The 21,829-nt window shown below is 31.3% G+C and overlaps 1 protein-coding gene across 6 annotated transcripts in view; it reads right to left on the bottom strand.

Moving 5' to 3' along the window:
- The window catches only part of LOC142328710 (sorting nexin-14-like), a 106,061-nt gene that overhangs the window by 36,049 nt on the left and 48,183 nt on the right, over positions 1-21,829 (bottom strand). For 5 of the 6 annotated variants that reach the window (XM_075372648.1, XM_075372644.1, XM_075372646.1 and 2 more), the window contains 5 exons: positions 20,247-20,394; positions 18,434-18,591; positions 18,102-18,334; positions 17,119-17,297; positions 5,751-5,915 (listed from right to left, as the gene is read on the bottom strand). In XM_075372648.1, the coding sequence (XP_075228763.1) occupies positions 5,751-5,915; positions 17,119-17,297; positions 18,102-18,334; positions 18,434-18,591; positions 20,247-20,394 (883 nt within the window). The remainder of the gene's footprint in view (positions 1-5,750; positions 5,916-17,118; positions 17,298-18,101; positions 18,335-18,433; positions 18,592-20,246; positions 20,395-21,829) is intronic. The other variant, XM_075372649.1, reaches the window with a different exon arrangement.

The following is a 21,829-nucleotide window of genomic DNA, read 5'->3' as shown; positions in this document are numbered from 1 at the left end:
AGCATTTCTTAATTGCCGATAGTTCCTTTTACTTTCTTCATCACTAGCATTCTTATATTTTCTACGTTCATCCATCAGCTGCAATATATTGTCTAAAACCCAAGGTTTTCTACCAGTTCTCTTTATTCCGCCTAAGTTTGCTTTGCTGATTTAAGAATTTCCTTTTAACATTCTCCCATTCTTCTTCTACATTTTCTACCTTATCTTTTTTACTCAGACCTCTTGCGATGTCCTCCTCAAAAATCTTCTTTACCTCCTCTTCCTCAAGCTTCTCTAAATTCCACTGATTCATCCGACACCTTTTCTTCAGGTTTTTAAACCCCAATCTACATTTCATTATCACCAAATTATGGTCGCTATCAATGTGTGCTCCAGGGTAAGTTTTGCAGTCAACGAGTTGATTTCTAAATCTTTGCTTAACCATGATATAATCTATCTGATACCTTGCAGTATCACCTGGCTTTTTCCAAGTGTATATTCTTCTATTATGATTTTAAATTGGGTGTTGGCAATTACTAAATTATACTTTGTGCAAAACTCTATATGTCGGTCCCCTCTTTCATTCCTTTTGCCCGGCCCGTATTCACCCACTATATTTCCTTCCTTGCCTTTTCCAATGCTTGCATTCCAATCTCCAACTATTATTAAATTTTCATCTCCTTTTACGTGTTTAATTGCTTCATCAATCTCTTCGTATACACACTCTACCTCATCATCATGGGCGCTTGTAGGCATATAAACGTTAACAATCGTTGTCGGTTTAGATTTTGATTTTATCCTTATTACAATGATTCTATCGCTATGCGTTTTGAAAAACTCTACTCTCTTTCCTATCTTCTTGTTCATTATGAAACCTACTCCTGCCTGCCCATTATTTGAAGCTGAGTTAATTATTCTAAAATCACCTGACCAAAAGTCGCCTTCCTCTTCCCACCGAACCTCACTAATTCCTACTACATCCACATTTATCCTATCCATTTCCCTTTTTAAATTTTCTAGCCTACCAACCTTTTTTAAACTTCTAACATTCCACACTCCGACTCGTAGAATGTTATATTTTAATTTCTGGTGACCCCTTCCTTAGTAGTCCCCACCCGGAGATCAGAACGGGGGACTAGTTTACCTCCGGAATATTTTACCAAGGAAGGCGCCTCCATCATTGCTATATGAAAATGCAGAGAACTACATTTTCTTGGAAAAAAAGCAGCTGTAGTTTTCCATTGCTTTCAGCTGTGCAGTACTCAGAGGACTGAGTGATGTTGATATGGCCGTTTAAGTCATTCTGACTCACGCCCCTAACAACTACTGAAAGAGCTGCTGCCCTCTTTCAGGAATCATTCCTTAGTCTGGCTCTCAACAGATACCTCTTCGATATGGTTGCACCTTCGGTCCAGCTACTCTGTATCCCTGAGCACTCAAGCCCCCTCACCAATGGCAAGGTCTCATGATTCATAGAGGAGGTAATAGATTACAACAGAAATAAAAGAAGCGACATGGTGATAACATTTGTAGACTTCAAAAAAGAATACGATTGCATCCACAGAGAATCCTACTAAGATTTCTAAGACACCTTGAACTACATCCAAAATTAATAAACATGATAAAACTGACCCTCACAAACACAAGTTAAAAGTGAAATTCAGAAGCAAACTCTCAGAACCATTTGAGATCAAAACAGGACTGTGCCAAGGTGATGAACCTTCACCACTACTGTTCAACTGTGCTCTGGAAATGGTAATGAGGGAACAGCTCAAAAAATGTCCCCCAAAAATAAAAATAAGCCAAAAAATCAAAACAAACTGCCTTGGTTTCGATGATGACTTGGCATCACTAGAAAATGACATCGACGAAGTTAAAACACAGATATGAGAACATTGCAAATAAAATTAACCTCAAAATACCATTCGAAAGGCAGAAATTATGCCCAAAAACCAACAACCAACACACTTAAAAAAAGAAAACATAAACAGTAGTAAAGTCAAAATAGTAACCCAATTTAAATACCTTGGAGAAATAATAACAATCTAAATGAAAAAACCTCAATTCAAACAAGCTAATAATAAAAGCTCAACCCAAACATACTATCTAAAGCTCAAAAATTAACCTGATACACCTACCTACACAGTAAAAAATGTCTATCCATAAACGCAAAAACAAGATAATAAAACACAGTTATAAAATCAGAAACCACATATGCAACAGAAACACTCCTCCACCTGAACGAACAAATCAAAGACTGACAGATTCCAGAAGATCAAAAGAATTGCAAGAACCTGCATCAATAAAAACTACCAGAAAGACGGGCAGTGGTGAATTGAATTGTGCCCAACAAAATCATGTACAAAGAGTTAGAACCCATTACTGGTACCATGTGTAAGAGACTAAAATTCTTTGGACACATTATGAGGACTTCTGAAACAACTGTTACAGTACAACTTCAAGTTGAAAAACACCTAGACAGGTGCAGATGGATCAAAGAAATAAGAGAAGATCTGAAGTAAATTGGCCTTACACCATACAAACGATAAAATTAAACAAAAAATCAAGGACAAAAACACTCACTTCATAGTCCTCAAAGGGCACGGAGTTCAGAACATATATGAAAAAGTACTGAGATTTGAAAAAGCATTAAGGAGGAGTTTGAATGCAAGGCCTGAACAGTCCCTTCAACAAGACTTGGACTTACTAAAGATATCCTATGCAGACATAAAAGCTGAAATAAAAAAAATGTTGTGATATCTAAAACAAAATTAAGGTACAGATGCATTTTCATTTTAGAATAATCTGAATGAATTATCTATTTTTCAGTTTTACAGAAAGTACACTATACGATGTCTGTAAATAAAGTAATGAGACTAGTTTTTTTTGGCAGCCAAAGTGGCAATACTGTAAAGTTACTAGTAAACATATGGTTATATGAACAGTTGATTAATATTAGGTATTAATATTTTTTAGTCTATTGTTGCCACGTTAGACGTAAACAAACTTTTCATGAAATGAGTTTTTATTGTGCGTTACAAAACTGAGTGATACTAATTATGAGCAATGTTGTACAATTAAGTTTCATGTTAAACTCTATGAGAATGCTGAAACATTTTCAAAATTGAAAAGGGTGTATGGAGATGATGCTCTATCATGAGTCCAGGTTTTTAGGTGGTTTAAAGGCATTTTCAGATGGCCGGGAATCAGTTGCAGACGATCCATGTTCTGGAAGGCCATTAATGTCAAAAAGTGACGACAAAGTTGAGTGAATCAGAGACTTGATATGGTACAACAGGTGATTAACTGCCAGAATGATTGCAGAAAAATTGAATTTGAACCATACCACAGTCTGTCCATAAAACTTTGACAAACAAATTGAACATGAAAAAAGTTTGTGCAAAATTGGTCCCAAAAAACCTCACTATTGAACAAAAAAACAACAGGGTGGAAGTGTGCCGCGATCTTCTAGGACAAATTGAAACTGATCCTGATTTTCTACAAAATGTTATTACTGGTGATGAATCTTGGATATTTGGGTACAACCCAGAAACAAAACGCCAGAGCAAGGAGTGGCACACTTCAAACTCACTACGTCTCAAAAAAGCAAAAATGAGTAAACCAAAAATCAAAATCATGCTAATTTGTTTCATCGATAGTAATGGCATTGCCCATAAGGAGTTTTTGCCTACAAAACAGACTGTAAATCAATATGTTTACAGAGAAATTCTTAAAAGACTGCAGAAAAGAGTAGCCCACGTGAGACCAGCCATCAAAGACAACTGGATGCTGCCTCACGACAATGCACCTTGTCACAAAGCACTCTCAATTAATGAGGTTTTGGCAAAGAAAAACATTTCTGTAATTCCTTAACCGCCTGACTTGAGTCCCTGCGACCTTCTTCTGAAACTGACTTTAAAAAAACACCTCAAAGGACACCATTTTGGAACAGTAAAAAACATAAAAAATGAAAAATGTAACTGACCATCTGAAGGATATTCCAGTTTCTTAGTTCCAACACTACTATGAAGAGTGAGAAAACCATTTGAAGCATTGCGTGACTTTCCACGGGAACTATTTCGAAGGTGATAGAGTTCATGTAATTGGATTATAAAAAGTTTTTCTGAACCAGTCTCAATACTTTATTTACAGACCTCATAAATCTTATCCAAAAAAATGATCAATCGATTTTCCTAAATATCCATGATTTCCTTCATTTCAGATTTACTACATATTTTTATGCTATTTATCATCAAATGATTGGTTCTGAAATATAACCAATGAAGACTGATGCAATGAAGTAGATCTCTGAATCAATTAATGGTACACATAAATAGATTGTGGTATGGTCTTTCACATAACACTTGTGAGAAAATAGTCCTTGTAAAGGATCTAAATTTTTGAGGATCTTGTATCCCTAAATCTCACATATCCTCCAGAATTGTGTAAATCTTTAAACAAAAAAACAATTGATTTTTAACTAATCAGAAGTTTATTATCTTCAATGAGCTTAATATAATCCAAATCACTTCAAGTGAAAATATTACTATGTTAAAAGATATTTCATTAAAAATAAGATGAAGGACTGTAACCATTCTAAATTTTGTTGGTTACGAACGATATATATATTATGTCATAAAGAAAAAAGTTTCAATATTTTCAAAAGTAGTTAATATTCACTTGGCTTAGCTGATATTAAAAACAGAGAATAGGCAATAGTATTATATTATTTTAATCGTTAAATAAACGTAATTAGTTTGATAAGAAATTGTATTACATAACTTTGTTTTTTGATGTATGACATGGTCTGGATAGCCAGACGGTGATATCATCGTGTACTGGTGAGTGCATATACTTTCTCAGAAAAAAGTGTGTACGTGCATAAAATACGAACGAGCGTCAGGCGGGGGAAGCCAGACTGATATTCTTTGTTTCGGGGCTAGTGTGAATTTAGCAGTCATGGAGTGGAGACGTGATTTGAATTGGCTCGCACGGAAGTGGTGATGTGTTCTTTGTTCGATGAGACAGGACAGTGAGACTGGGTAAACAGGTGTATTCGAACCGAGGTCATCATTATTTTTATATGTGCAGGAAAGTATCCTTATGTATATGAAGAGAAAAATTAATGATATGATTCAAAATATATGATTCCATATAATTCTGATATAAATAATATGTTTAACTAATGTTAAAAAAAAATTATTTTCTTGTATTGTTAGCGTTAATTACGTTATTTTATATATTTTTTAAATATGACAGACGAGTAGTGTGGAAATGTGTTTTCTATGATTCCATATATATGATTCAAAAATATATGATTCCATATAATTTTGATATGCTTAATATGTTCAATTTATGTTAAAAAATTATTTTTCGTATTGTTAATGTTAATTATTTTTTTTAATTTTAATAATATACATGTGATCAGACTACATAGCCCTAGTATATTTTTTCGTTGTTCCCCCCTTAATTTGAATTGTTTTGTGATTGAGCTTTTATTTTATATTGATTCTACAATGAGCTTTTCAAATTAAATATTCTTTTTTTTTTTAATTTGGAAGCAAGCTCGCAGGACGTACATATGTCCAGAAAACATACTTATTTACATATGAAACAACATTAAATATTAATTTATTCTTATCTCCATTAACGCTGTAATAATTCTTTACAGTAACATGATACTAAAAAATGGCTTGGAAGAAGACAGTGAAAAAAAGATAAATGTACATGAAAAATTGTTATAGATGATGATTGATCAATACATTACTTACGTTGCAGTAAATTAATAAGATGTGCAAGTCTTGGAGGTACCAGCAGTGTATTCAATTTATAATTAATATATAAATGTAATAAAGAGTCAACTAAATTACCACAGAAACTCTGAAGAGCCACCACAAGCCTTAATACATGACGAGGTAGTGAAAACGCTTTTACCACTTCAACAAAAATTGAAAAAAAATTAAGTATTAAAAAAAAAACTGTTGTATTTATAAATAATCAGTGAATTTATATCTCACTTTCAGGATGAAACATAAAATGTTAGTTTTTATATATATGCACAGGATGATTCAGGTAGTGTTACCGGTACTTACTAAGCTCATTCTGTTAGCAAAAATAATGAAAAAAGTTCATATTAATAGGATGCGGAAACACTCCGTTAGCGAATAAAGGCTAGCAAAAGATTTCACCCTGTTTCTCCTGGATAGAGTGAAATAAAACTATACTGAAATTTTAGGAAACTTCATGGTTTCTTTTGATTATTGACTTGACAAATTGAATAAAACAGGTTCCAGAACCATATCTCCAGAAGGTTTTACAATATCCAACTGAAACAGAAAATCTGTTGTTTAGAAACACGCTTTTTTACATTAGTAATATAAAAACTTTGACTATTAATTGTATAAAATTTATTATCAAAATTTGTACAAAATTCAATTCTGAGAAAATCAATATAAAACAGCCCAATAAAAACCAAATACAAGTTCAAGAAATATGTTTTTATTGCTTATTAAATAATTGTTAAAAAAATTAAAATGTAATCGATATATTTAGTGAAGTTTATAGTAAATTTTAAAAAACCTGCCCTTCTAATTCAATAAATTTGGCTGCAAGGTTTTGTATTATTAATGTTTCTCTCTGCAATTCTGCAAGACTATCCTTAATTTGTGCAGCGGCATCTGTAATGCGAGCAATCAACTCTTTAAATGTATGAATTTTTTTCTTGTACATAATACTTTTCGTCCAACCCCACACACAAATATCTAAGTGTTAGATCAGGTGATCTTGATGGCCAGGAGTGTGGCTCGCTATGGGCACCCCCCCCCCCCTGGAAATGACTCATTAATTTTGCCAATACGGCATCTTGATGGTAATGGAACATCTAATAGTAACGACAATTGTTTCTTCAGTGATTCCAATTACATTTTGGAATTCAGACTTCCTGGGAGAATTAATAGTCCAATTCTGCAACAGCAGTTGTATTTCTATCACACACCCCTAAGATACTCCTTAGTCATAAATAACAAAGGCATTGCTGCAGTATGACTCCAATTAAAATACACAGATATAAACTTAATTAAACTACACTGTACTGACAACAACAGTAACACAGAACATGCAATAGTAACAAGTAGTATTGTTACTACTAAGTATTGTTATTGTAGTATTGTTACAATAGTAACACTATTCACAACAGTAACACAGAACATGCAATGCACTAATGACACAACATAAAATGCATTGTTGGCAAGTTGATTTTTGCATTACCCACTTACAAAATCATAATTTTCCAAACTTTCAATTTGATAGTAAATGTGAGAAAGATACATAAACTTTACTGCCTGAATAACATTAGTACTGGCTTTTTATTTTTATCATTAATACAACACTACTTTCTGACTCAATGTACTTTCCAGGAAAGCAAACATTCTTTGTACATGTAATCCTTTTGCTTTCATATGGTAAGTGTCACTAATAAATTCAAATTTCTTGAACTTGTGTTTATTTTTTATTGGGCTATTTTATATCAATTTTCTCAGAATTAAATTTGCTACAAGTTTTGATAATAAATTTTAGGCATTTGTAAGTCATTTATCATTTATGTAATTTAGTCATTTATGTAATTCCTGTATTACAAACGTAACTGGACAACAAATTTTTCTGTTTTATTTTGGATATTATGAAAAATACTGGAGATAAATTCTGGAAACTGTTTTATTTGATTTCCCAGGACAAAAACATTAGAAAACATCAAGGTTACCAATTAATTTTGTTTCCTAGAATTTCAGAATGACTTTATTTCACTCTTTCACCAGAAATCGAGGTGAAATATTTCAACAGGCATAATTGGCTTACAGAGTGTTTCCAGACCCATGTTTATATGAATGTTCTCCATTATTTTCACAAGAATAATAGGTTATGAAATTCCAAGAGAACTTCATAACACATCCTGTGTGTGTGTGTGTGAGTACAAAGAAATAGGTATTATAAAACAAATTGCTGTATATAATGGTTAAGATAATTTTTTAGTACATAATATACTTAATACACAATGTCAAAAATTAAAAATATTATACATTTAATATCATTAAACAGCACACAATAAGTTGACAATGTATATTTAAAATATGTATATACTGATAAAATAGTTGAACATATTACAAAAGTTTATGATAATAATAAATTTAAACTCATGTACCAGGCAAATAACCACATAATAAAACACCTAATAAGTAATAAACATAATTAACTACTTACTTACTAGCCAACATCCACTCTTGGTTATTGAACTAGTTTGTGACACGCTGACCAGTATAGACGAGCTTCTGTGTAAACGGGGCCTTCATCATCCCTCTGCGAGTGGTCCAGAGCTCTGCAGGTCCCCAGATGATCTGCATCCATAGTTTTGTGGCCGCAGAGTTGGCATGCTGGAGAGGTCAAAACCCATATCTGATGTAGGTGTGAGGCCAGTTAGTCATGTTCGGTTTTTAATCTAAATGCAGCAACACTGACTGCTCGAGGGAGGCTACCCTACCTGTAAGCTGTAGCTTATAGGGCCATGTTGATAAGGCTCTCCCACTTCTTGCCTGCTGCTGATCCTTTGTGGTTTTTGCCAATCCATTAATCCATTTATTGACTGCAGAGTTTATTTGCACTTTGGCTGATTCAAGAGAAGAAGTACTAGACAGCTGAGGCAGAGAAGTTTGCCAGTTTGTCAACCAGTTCATCACCATATATGTTAACATGGTTGGGTACCCATTGGAATTTCAACTGTCAGCCTTGACATCCCAGTTCGTTTAAGGTCTTCCTGCACTCCAAAGTTCTAGTGTAGTCAGTAATAGTGTTGCATGACAGGTTCCAAACGGCTGCTTGTGAATCAACAAAGAAATCTGCCTGTCATGTGGAAAGGATTTCAAGTTGGGCGGTGGCTGCTTGAATCACAGCAATTTCTCCATCATAATTGCTCTGCGAAGCGCCAACTGCAAGATGCCTCTGGAAGTGGCAGCAGTAGTACATGGCTCCTGTTTCACCTGTTCCCAGTATTGATAAACCGTCTGTATAAATGAGTAACCATTCCTTTTCTGGATAATCTTCATGTATGATTTAGAGTACAGCCTGTTTTAATTCCGCCTCGTAAGAGGCGTGCTTTGGCAGTTGATGATACTTTAAGTTATATTTGGCTTGCGGCAGGTGGTCAAAAGAATCTTGATAGGTTTTAAGTGGTGTTACATCTACAGGTGTCAGGCTGTACTTCTCATATATGTTCTTATATGCAGTGAGTGGTGCAATTTGGGTTTTTAGCCTGCTTGTTGCTCGCTCATAACTGTCTCACTGTTGCTTATACACTCGTCTTGAATGTTCCCAGAAGCACAGTGCACTTCATTCATGATGGACATGAAGAGCCTCCATAGCTGCCACCTGGGTGGATTTATCAGCACCAGTTATAGTCTCAGAGCAGTGTTTTGGACAAGTTCATCTAATATGCAGTTGTGGAACTGTCAGTGACCGTCACCTCACTTCCGTATTTCAGCACTGGTCTACTGTACGTTTTATACGTTATCAATAACACTTCCTGGTTAGCTTCCCATTTCACAGCAGTGAGTCTTTCAATAGACAAGTCCTTTTCACTGCTCTTCCCACGCATTGTTTGACATGTGGTTTCCAGCTGAGTCGGCTCAGGATAACTCCCAAGTATTTAGAAACATTGCTTTCTTCTAGTGCTTGACCCTTGTAGGACATACTTATTGCCAGTACTTTTGTGGAAAGCGAGAACAGTTGGATAGTTTTTGTGGTATTAACAGTCATGGCATTGCATGTTGCCCAGATTTCAAGATTCAGTAATAACCATTATGATTCATCTGATTTATATAATTTGAGTGATATTTATAAAATTGAATGTAATGACTGTGATCATTTTATATAGGAAAGGACCACTAGATCCTTTAAGGCTAGATTCTTGGAACACTTTAGAAATTATAAAAAAGGTAATCTGGGTTTCTCTAATGTATCTGATCATCTGATTAAGAATAAACATACAATATTTAATATTAGAACAAATTTAAAAATACTGGAAATTAAAAATATAATATGAATACAAATAATAAGGGATTAGACATTTTAGAAAGATAATATAGATATATAAACATAAAAATAAATTTAATATGATCAACCTTCAGACAGTATATGAGGTTGATAGTATTATGATGAAAGCTGCAGTAGATGCCACCACTATCTATTTTGATAGTGATGTATAATTTAATATATTTCAATCAGTGTAGTAAAGTAAGTTCAGTTAAATAGACAAGATGCATATTTATTTTACTTGAATTTAATTTTAATTTTTGAATTTTAATTTGATTTTATGCTATGATATCACATTTTTACATATGTGAAAAATTTTTACAATTTAATTTTTAATGTAATTTTAATTTTAATTAATTTTTCATATTTATAAATTTTGTTTTTAATTTAACTGAATAAAAGTTTAAATTCTTAAAATATAAAGATTAAAGGTTTTAAATTTTAAATAAAATAAATAAATGAATGATACGTTTATTATATTTTGTGAAGTTTTTAATGTAATTTGAGATGAATATATGAATATGTAATGCAGCTGATGATACATTACATAGGAGGCTTATTCCTGTATATGTAGTGGAATAAGGTAAGTCATCCTACTTTATTCATTTATTCTGTACTTGGTTGGTCTAATAAAAAAATAAAATAAATATATTTGCATATAATACAGACGAGTATGGTTCTTAAAAGAATTGATTTTAAAAATATATATATATATATATATATATATATATATATATATATATATATATATATATTTAATAATAATCACTTTGATCAATCAAAGTGACAGGAGAATATATATTTACCTGGCACTTTCATACCCTATTCTACTTGTGAAAATAATGGAAAATATTTATATAAAAATATGTCCTAACGTGCTTCATCTGCGAGTTATGGTGCAAGATTTTGCTTGTATTTCAGCTACCCCGGTGAAATGAGGGAATACTGATGTTTTTGGGATGTTAATTAAGGGGCAGAATTCGTAATTTCTTAGTAAAAAAAAAATAGATCCCAGAACCGTATCTGAGTAGTTTTTGAGAAATTTGTGGTGAAAACCAACAAATTGTAGTAAAAAAACAGGGTTTTGTAAAACCTGTTTTTACATTAAAAAGAGGGTTTTCTCAAGTTGTTCAGCTGCATCCATAATGCAGACAATTAATTCCTCACAATATATTTTTGTTTTGTATACAATAATTTTCATACATCTGCAGATGTAAAAATCCAAAGGATTAGATCAGGCGATCTCGGTGGCCAGGGATGTGGTCCTCCATGACCAATCCATTTCTCAGGGAAATGAGAATTTAATTGAGTGGAAATGGCACATAAGAGTGGGGCGGCATGCCATTGTGCTGGAAATATTTTGCATCTCAGTGCTAGAGGAACATCTTCAAATAGCTGCGGCAATTCTTCTTCAAGAAAATGCAAATAGACTTATGCATTTAAGTGGACAGGTAATAATAACTGACTGTGAAGATCATATAACACTGACACTAAATTGGTGTTGAAAATTCCCTACCACCATTTCATGAGAATTTGCTTCTGCCCATGTATACTCATTGCATAAGTAATGCATACTTGTAGAGTTGTCAATTTGTATTCCACCAGTTGCGGAACTCCAAGCGAGTTGGACTGTCTCCTAGGTTTAGATGTTGAACTGGCTGTTTATGATAGGATAAAACTTGTTTTCCTTAACTATAACTGCATCGATAATATTTTCATAAATAACAACACTGTGTTGGACAGATCATTTATAGCTGGTACAAATACTAAGGAGCAGCTGTAGCAGTACCATTACACACAATGAAAATGAACACCACATCAGTGTTGTCCTCTGTTTTAAATAAGTATGACATTACACAATGGCAAATTGATCACATTCAATCTAAAATTCACAGAAAACCTTTGCTAATGCCAACACAGTTCACAGTATCCAATATATTCTTAATGTACTTTATAAAATTATTTAAACACCAATATAATACTTCACATTGTGATCAGCTGTTATTTTATTGCCAATTCTGAAATAATAACTTTAAAAATAATTTATAGAAATTCTGTCATTAATAAAAAAATTATCATTTAAGTAATTTTTTTTTTGTCTTCAGTCATTTGACTGTTTGATGCAGCTCTCCAAGATTCCCTATCTAGTGCTAGTCGTTTCATTTCAGTATACCCTCTACATCCTACATCCCTAACAATTTGTTTTATGTATTCCAAACGTGGCCTGCCTACACAATTTTTTCCTTCTACCTGTGCTTCCAATAATAAAGCGACTATTCCAGGATGCCTTAGTATGTGGCTTATAAGTCTGTCTCTTCTTTTAACTATATTTTTCCAAATGCTTCTTTCTTCATCTATTTGCCGCAATACCTCTTCATTTGTCACTTTATATACCCATCTGATTTTTAACATTCTCCTATAGCACCACATTTCAAAAGCTTCTAATCTTTTCTTCTCAGATACTCCGATTGTCCAAGTTTCACTTCCATATAAAGCAACACTCCACACATATACTTTCAAAAATCTTTTCCTAACATTTAAATTAATTTTTGATGTAAACAAATTATATTTCTTACTGAAGCCTCATTTTGCTTATGCTATTCAGCATTTTATATCGCTTCTGCTTCGTCCATCGTTAGTTCTCTCAACAGATACCTCTCCGATATGGTTGCACCTTCGGTCCAGCTACTCTATATCCCTGAGCACTCAAGCCCCCTCACCAACGGCAAGGTCTCATGATTCATAGAGGAGGAAGTAATTTTTATTTTACGATTTTTTTGTAATTTAGTTTTTTAACAGTAAATTTTGTTTTTAAAAATTTTTCTCATCACCAAGAAAAGAATTTGGATTTTGTTTACATTAAATACTAGCTTTTCTGACAAATTTAGTAATGTACTTTTTCTAAATAAAATTCATACTTTTCTAACTTTTCTTTGTTGTATTCAACTTATCTTATACTATTTTGTTCAGAATGAAATTCTCGGCAAGTTTTGTTTAAAAATTTTATCTGTTTATTATCCATTTAACAAATTTATTGTATGTCAAACATGAAAAACAGGGTTTTTTACCCCAATTTAGTGGTTTTCACCAGATTTCTCAAAAACTACCAGATAAGGATTCTGGAAGCTATTTTATTTGATATTTCAGGTCAAAATCCAATAAGAAATTACTAAATTTGCTCCTTAATTAATATCCTAGAAATTTCACATAGATAGCTGAAATCTGAGCAAACTTTTTCAGTAGTCGTAACTCGCAATCGAAGTATTTTAGAACACATTTTATATTTTAACATTATGAACATTAACCAAGTTTTCAGTACTGTTATTAATACAGGAGTGCTTTATATAGATATTTTCATCATCACATTTATTATTTATAGGTATTAATGTTGTTGTATTATTACTTTCAATTTTTGTTTTTAAAAATATTATCAATTAATAATGTTGTTATATCCATTTTTACTGCAATAAAATTTATAATATCTATTTCTGCATCTAGTTTTAAAAGATGCAATGATAATTAATTAAAAAAATAATAAAGAAAAACTAGATGCAGAAAAAGATACTATAAAGTATATTGCAGTAAAAAATAGATACATCATTAATTGATCATATTTATAAAAAAAAAATTGAAATTAGTAATGCAACAACATTGATACCTATAAATAATAAATGTGATGATGAAAATATTTATATAAAATACTCCTATACTAATAACATTATTGAAAACTTGGTTAATGTTTATAATGATAAAAAATATAAACCAGCATATAGACCATACAATCATGTAATAAAATATTTAAAAAACCATAATAATGATAATGATTCTAATAATTTGTGTGTTATCTATAAAATAACATGCAATGATTGTAACTAAATTTATATTGGGAAAACTAGTAAATCATTTAGGGCAAGGTTCGCAGAACACTTTAGATATTATAAAAACAATAAATTAGGTTTTCTCCAATCTGGTCTTGCAGACCATTTAATAATCAATAAACATTCAATCAATAAACATTCATTGACTTGGATACAAATTTAAAAATAATGGAAATTGTAAAAGGATGTGATAATAATAAAAAATTGTTTTTTTTTTTTTTTTTAGAAAAATATTATATATACAAATACAGACAAAAGTTTAAATTGATTAATGTACAGACAGAGTTTGATAATGACTTTATTATCAAAACTGCCATAGATAACAGCACATTCGTAAAATTTGTTAAATAAAAATGTTAAATAATGTTAGTACAGTACTGTGTGTGAGGCTAGCCACATGAAATATTTAATTTTAATTTTTTGACAACATTTTTTTACAATATGCGATAATTTAAATGTTTTTGAGTTTAATGTGTGGTTTTAAAATTACTGAATTCTGTACTGTTGGTGGAAAACTGTGTTATACTTTTGTCTTTGACAAAATTAATACACAGAGGAATATGGACAAATACATAACAAAAAAAGAATTGATTTTGCTAAGTTTTATATATATATATATATATATGAATACATACGTACATATATACACTTATACACATAAGCATGTAATATATACATTTATGAATTAAGTAACTAAAATTGTAGTTAGTTATTTATTTATTTATAAGTTTTGATAAAAAAATTTGTAAATCAGATCAAAAAATAATTAAGATATTGTTATTCTAAGGAGATATGCAAGGTGAACTTTTTCATAATTATAAATTATGATTTGGCATGTTTCACAAGTGAAAACCGATTGACAACAATGACTCATATCACACATGTACAGGATGGGTAGGAAGTCTCTTTACATTGTAATAAATCCTTTTAATTGGGCTCTACTGCTGCAATTTTGATTGCTGATATCACTGGAAAAGATGGGGAGGATAACCCTTTGTGGGGATGGTCTGGTGTGTTCAATTGTGGTGGGATGACCTTAGTCATAGTCGAGTGTGGAATGATGGGAACATGAGTGTGTTCAATGTTGAAGAGCATTTGTTAGCTTGTGTGTTGGTTCACAAACATCACAGACTGGTAAAACAGTGAAGAACATTAAGAAAGACTTGTTTGTGTGTTACGGGATATCTTTAACATCATGAAAAATGTTAATGACATGGGAAAAGTAGGCTTTTGCGACAGGAAATGTTCTTATGTGCCACCCAGTGGGAAGCCAAGCACTCACGCTGAGACATGTACTGCTGTGGAGGCATAGATTCAACGATCATCAGTGAAATCAATGTGCGAACATTCTGCAGATTTAGGCATTCCAAGGTCAACATTGTGAGACCATGTATGGAAGAACTTAAATGTTTTCGTCCAGCCACAATTAATGGGTTGAATGACAATGGCCTTGATTGATGTGTTTATGCATGTTAGTTATTGCTTGAACGCTTTCCAAGAGGAAAAAATAAAAAGAACATCATATTCTCATGAGAAGTATGTGATTTATCAAAGCTCTTGTAACCAAAATTTTTTTTTGCGAAAGACAACCCTACTTTTTTGAGGAAATCAAATACATCCATCTCATGTTATGATTTAGGCTGGGATGACAGCTGTATATCTCCATCCTTATTTCTTTGATGGCGCAGTTAATCAATAGTTATCTGAGAATGATCAAAGAGTGGCTTGCTTTCATAACTATATGAATAATAATTGTTATAAACAATAATTTCATAATTAGTGACTTCCCACCCATTCTGTATAGGATCTTCAATCATTTAATTAGCTAGTTATTGATTATCTGGTTTGCAGATGTTGTTTGCCTTGGAAGTGATTAATGATGGGTATGAATAATAAATAATCCCGCCAGTTGTGAAATCCAAGTATGATTCTATTTCTCATCATGAAAAGTTGTAGTGGGTTGTCTACAGGCCTATACTAATGAATTAAGTAAAGGTAAGGCAGTGATGTTGTAAGTTTAATGGAGGTTATATAAGTGGTTCATGATAAGAGGAGTGGAAGGTCTAATGTTCAAAGAGATAATTGATCATATTTTAAACAAGTGAGTGCAGTTTGATAAAACTGACACTTTACAATTAGTGTTCTTTCACAAATACATTAGTGTATTTCACAAATACACACATACTAAGACTTTGTTACCATAAAATGTGTTTTCAAGGTGAGATTTGAAAATGATGACTGATGTGCACAAAAATCAAGGATGGCATCTGCAAGTGCATTTTTGAATAGCTATGAAAAAGGGGAGGATGAATTTTTTTATCATTCTCCTTATGGCTCAGATCTTGCTCTTAGTGACTACCATTCTTCCTTTGCCTAAAATAGTGTGTTGGTTCTTGACAGTTCTTGAAGGACTAATGATGAGATAAAAAAAACAGCACTGTACTGTTTGAAATCTCAGGTGACAAATTTTTATGAATGGGTTGTTAAAAAGCTTGTTTATAGACACCAGAAATACTTAGGAAACAAGGGTGAATAAGTAAAAAAATAGAGGTGTGTACAAATAAATAAGAAATTATTTTTTTTCTTGTCTTTCTTACACAAGTTCAAAATGTTAACTTGTTTTTACCTTACCTTTTTTTTTAATCACTTACTTTTTTAAAATGTCTTGTAAGAAGAAACTGCATATGCAATTTGGACTTGAATTGTTATTTATTTTAATTTTCCAATACATATACAATAAATTTTATTAAATATCTATGGTAATTATCCTAAAGATTAGTTGATCTATCAGAATCTACTTTCAGCTAGTATATAAAGCCTAAGCAATGTATACTCACCCAAGAGTTGTGGTGTAATGATGAAATTTAAAAACCTATTTTAGAGGTTGTTAAGATTTTAACCACAACATTAATGACTGACAGAGACCAATGGAGGATACAATGATCACTAAAGTGCCATACAAAATTACCAGTAATGAGTTAATGCAACATAGTTCTGGAGTTTCTACATATTCTGTAGATTTCTACCTGTTATTTTCAAACCATGCAAAATTAATATATTTCTACCAAGCATTAAATTAGAAGGATTAAATTACATTTATTTTGTAATTAATCTTATCATTATTAACTAATTAATTCTAAATAAAGAAAAACACACAATAATTTAATTTAGAAAACATTACCAAAAAAAACCAAACATTGTGAAGGTGTCTTAAGAGGTAGACTAGATCCAATAACTGGAGGTTGTTTTAAACGAAGAATTTCTTCACTCAATCCTAAATTATCACCAAAAATTGAATTGGTTATATTTCGTTGTTTTCTAGGCGATAACTCTTCACTCATATCTTTCCATTCAATCTTACTACAAAACAAAAATATAAATAATTTGACACTAATTGGAAAAACCAAAGCACATAAATAAATAAATTAAGTGAATAAAGAAAATAAAAGTAAACCAATAACTTTTTTGTAAAAAGAACTGATCAAAGAACTTAATAAAAGACAAAGGGCAAATTTGAATGATGTTTAAATTAGGTTACACGAGTTTGTTGCTAAAGGCATTTTTAGATTACAAGAACTTTTTATTATTAAGGGATGAAACCTAACAAAATTTTCTACACGCACCAATTGCATACAATTACTGAAAAATTGGGAGAAAAGGGGAAAAATTGTAAGAGCACTTATTAAAAAAATTAATTTTCTGTAAGTTTTTACTTTAGTATGGGACAAAAACTTTTGAACACCATAAAATCTATGTACTACTGAGGGCAGATACGCTCCACACCCAGACAGCACATACTAAATTTTAAATATTAAAAAAATTCAATCGAAGGATTTAGGGATAAACCCCTTTAGAGAAAGAGACAAAAACACTACTCACAAGATCCCCTCTTGTGAATAGTGTTTTTGTAATTTATTCATAGGTTATTTATTTTGCACCTCTGATATAGAACTAACCAAATCTAACAATCACACACATTAGGAACAAAATAGGGAAATCCAAAAAGAAATTCTATCTATTCCTTTAACTGGATTTGAATATCAGTTCTATGCGTCACGTAAAAAAACTACATGAAACCACTTACCCAATAATAAGTGAGCAATAATAGAATGGATTTAGAATCATTTAGAAAACTGTAACATTTTTAGTTTCAAGTTCAATTACCTGTTTTTTGATCGACTTTCTGTAGATGTAAAAAACATTGTAATAAATGGATCAAGATTTTGTCCTCGTTCCTTACGCAGAGAAAGAGGCAATGGTACAGAACGACGAATAAGACGACCAAGTGCACTAGCTTCAGCAACAAATTCTCCAGGGAAAGAAAGAAATGAGAACAATAAATCAGACCCTCGTAAAGACGGTTTAGCTAGAAGTTTTTGTAAATATTCCTCATAAATCTAATAAGAAAAACAAAATTCATAATTAATTCATAACTATTAATTTTTTACCTAAAAGTAATTAACATTTTAGATAGCATAATCAGTATTTAAACTTACATGAGTACTTTCACTACGAGATCCTGGAGGGGGTGTACCAAGGAGTCGACGAGGAGGAAGTTGAGCATCAGTAAATTCTCCATGAAATTCTGCTAATTTTGCTTCTAAAGTGTAGAAATCAACCAGTCTCCTTTCAACAGTCCACTGGCTAGAATCTCCTGTTTGAAATAATTTTCATGCATTATTTTATGAAAAGTTACAAATCCAGAGAATACACATTAACATTTCTGTTTAACTGAAAATGTTTTCTTGACATTTGTGAGAACTACTATAAAACTGTAAAAAAAATAGTAATAAAAGATTCATTTGGTCACTTCATCCATTCTCTTACACTAAAATACAAACAAAGTGAAAAAGGTCTGATTGCTTTAAAATATTAGTACTTATTATTATTATCTTAAGACCAAAGTCAAATGGATAAAAGTTAATGTGTGAGAAATAGTCTATATCTTTTTTATATTTAAAATATTAAATATTTTTTTAATGCTTAATTCTAGTATTCTGCATAGCCAACTTTAAGTTTCAGTATAAAAATGAAGGTTATACATTCAATACACATAACACATAATGAGTGGACTAAAATTATAGAAAAGATAAAACTATACAAACCAATGGCTATATCACAAAATATGAATATACTGGTTTACACTACTATTTAGCCTTATGACCTGATAAGCATCTCAGCTATTATTTTGGATTTTTATACAACCCCATCCTGCACAGGAAACAAGAGTACCTGAGCATTTCCCCATAGTCATCATCCTTTCTCCCTCCCCCCCCAAAAAAAACAGCTGCTCTACCATTAACTAAAAGATGTCAAAATTAGATTACAGACGCGGTTCTGGAGGCTAAACAGATAAATAAAGAAAGATTTGGCTAGGGTGACCCAATAATTTGGTACTTATCTGAAGAAGAAAAAAATATTGTTTTTCTCTTGAGAAAGGAGGAAGCAAGGAAAGGAATCAACTCTACATGTGATCAATGCAGTTTACCTTTCCTTATAACCAGTACACTTTGTTTATTATAAACCTATTAATCATTAATTTGTCATGAGCTTCTGTCTGCTGAACATCATATGAGGGTGTAAGGAAGTAAAGCTTATTGTACGTACAAGGGCTACATTAATTAAATTATATTTTATCCTTTGCTGCAGTACAATTTTATTTACCCTAACTTGAATTAATTCAGTATTTTCAGTAGACCATGTAGTGTGTGCTATTAACCTTGCTTCTCTTCTTTTACCAACAGTCTAGATGACAGTCTTAATTTAAGGTGTTCATTTATGTTATCAGTTAGATTATGAATAAAAATATACTTACTTCATTCATTATAAGTTAATAAATGAATTTTTAGTTTTTATTTTTTTTAAATTTTATTAGAGGAGGCATAAGGAGTCATGTCTAATCATTACTATTGTATGAGAACCACATTATAGCTAGATTTTACTATATACAAAAAAAAAATTTAAAACATAGATTTTCTTAACTGCAATTTTTTTACAAAATAATTCTTTTTGTGCCAAAGTTATTTTGTATCCCTGGCTGTTCAAATTTAGAATGTATATGTACTTTTATTTTTATAATCATACAAGGAACATTATATGAGATTATATAAGCAAAATAATAAGTATTACCTAAATCAGTTATGTAGTTAATTCAAATATAATTACCATTGTTTTTCACTGGATAAAAATAAGTCTAATTAAAGCATAAATAAATTATTGTGGGAATAAACCAATTAAATATTATCTAAAATATTAGAATATTGTTCATTCTTCTTATTTAATTAAGAATATGAAGAAATATCACATTACCTTCAGTAACATCAATGCGCTGGACATTAATCAAATAAACTGGGCTAACTTTACCAGTTGTTTGATCAAATCGTGATGTAACAGATGGTATAGAAACTCTCCATGCACTTAAATCTCTTTCTGTTTCACAAAGGTGTAATGCTTCAGCCTAACCATAACAAAAATTAATATTGGTATTTAATATTTGCAAATGACTTCAAAAAGGCTATGAGTATACTCTCTTATTAAAATATTTATCATCATTTTTAAATGTATTTAAAAAATATGTTTGATAATATAATTATTTGTTTTTCAGAGTTCTACGTGCTTATAACAAAGATAATTTTTTCAGTTACATTTAAAAATGCTTCTAAATGTCCCAGCTTTTCAGAAGTGATACATCAGCAAATTGTACAACTACAACTATTCTTTGAAAACAGTAATTATGTGGCAGATAATTACTATCAGACAGACAGAAAGATAATTACTTACTAGCAAATATTTAACTAAACAGATAATAAAATTATCATATTATTTCTTCAGTTTATCAGCTAAAAAATAAATTTATCTAAGGACAAATATAAATTTAAGTAGGCTGCTTCCAAACTGATTTTATTAAGTTCTAGCAGGAGCCTGTTCGAGACTGTAGATCTTAAACCAGGAACTCAAGGATAAAGAAAAGAAATGGACATAAGCAAATGATTGATCCATTTAGAGACTATGACATAAAACAAATAAACCCACACAAACAATATGTTCATGCAATAGATATCCTTCCTATCCATACTTTGTGAATTGGGGCATTTTACCTAAAATATCTTATTGATTGATGATTTTATATTGACCAGCCATCATCTCATCTACAAATCATCGGGAAATTTGGACATTGTTACTCAAGCAGGAAATATCAAACTGATCATATATTTTGCATTGACTAACAAATATATTTACAAAAAGAATTGCTTTTTTATTTAAAAAAAAAAGAGCAACCAAACACAAGATCAGTATTTCTAAAGGTACCTCACCCATAATATAGTGTGTAATATAATATAGTGTAGCATGAGAGTGTACCAGTGAACTATAAACCAATCAACCAGAATGCTTATTGGAAGATTATACAAAATAACTAAAAAGTTATAACTTAGGTATTCTTCTCAAGTTATGCAACAAAATTAGCTATTTTATATAATGTAATTGATTTTTATAACTGATGAGTTGTAAAGACTAAATACAAAGGGAATGCTTACTTTAATTCAGCTATTTATATAAGGGTTAGTCAAAAAGTAAAGGGAAATTTTGATTCCCTCCCAATCACATGTATGGCAGCAATGATTGTTCTGCTATAACTCATAACCTCTATCAGCTGTTCATTGAAAGTATTTTTTCACTGTTAGCTATTTGTGATTGTGTTTAAGTCTGTTTATAATGAATGCTCCTTTGTTGGATTGCACCAAAGAAATATGAGCAGTGACACGTTTCCTCAGTTCAGAAGGGGCAAAACCAGCAGAGATTATTCGTAGAATACAGCAGAAATATGGAGAGTGTTTGAGTGGAAGCAAGATCTATGACTAGATTAATTGCTTTAAAAATGGTAGGATTTCTCT

Source organism: Lycorma delicatula, chromosome 8, assembly GCF_047948215.1.
Source record: "Lycorma delicatula isolate Av1 chromosome 8, ASM4794821v1, whole genome shotgun sequence".
In the NCBI taxonomy this organism is placed as follows: domain Eukaryota; kingdom Metazoa; phylum Arthropoda; class Insecta; order Hemiptera; family Fulgoridae; genus Lycorma; species Lycorma delicatula.
Note: the sequence above shows the minus strand (reverse complement) of the source record. Positions and strands in the feature narration are given on the sequence as shown.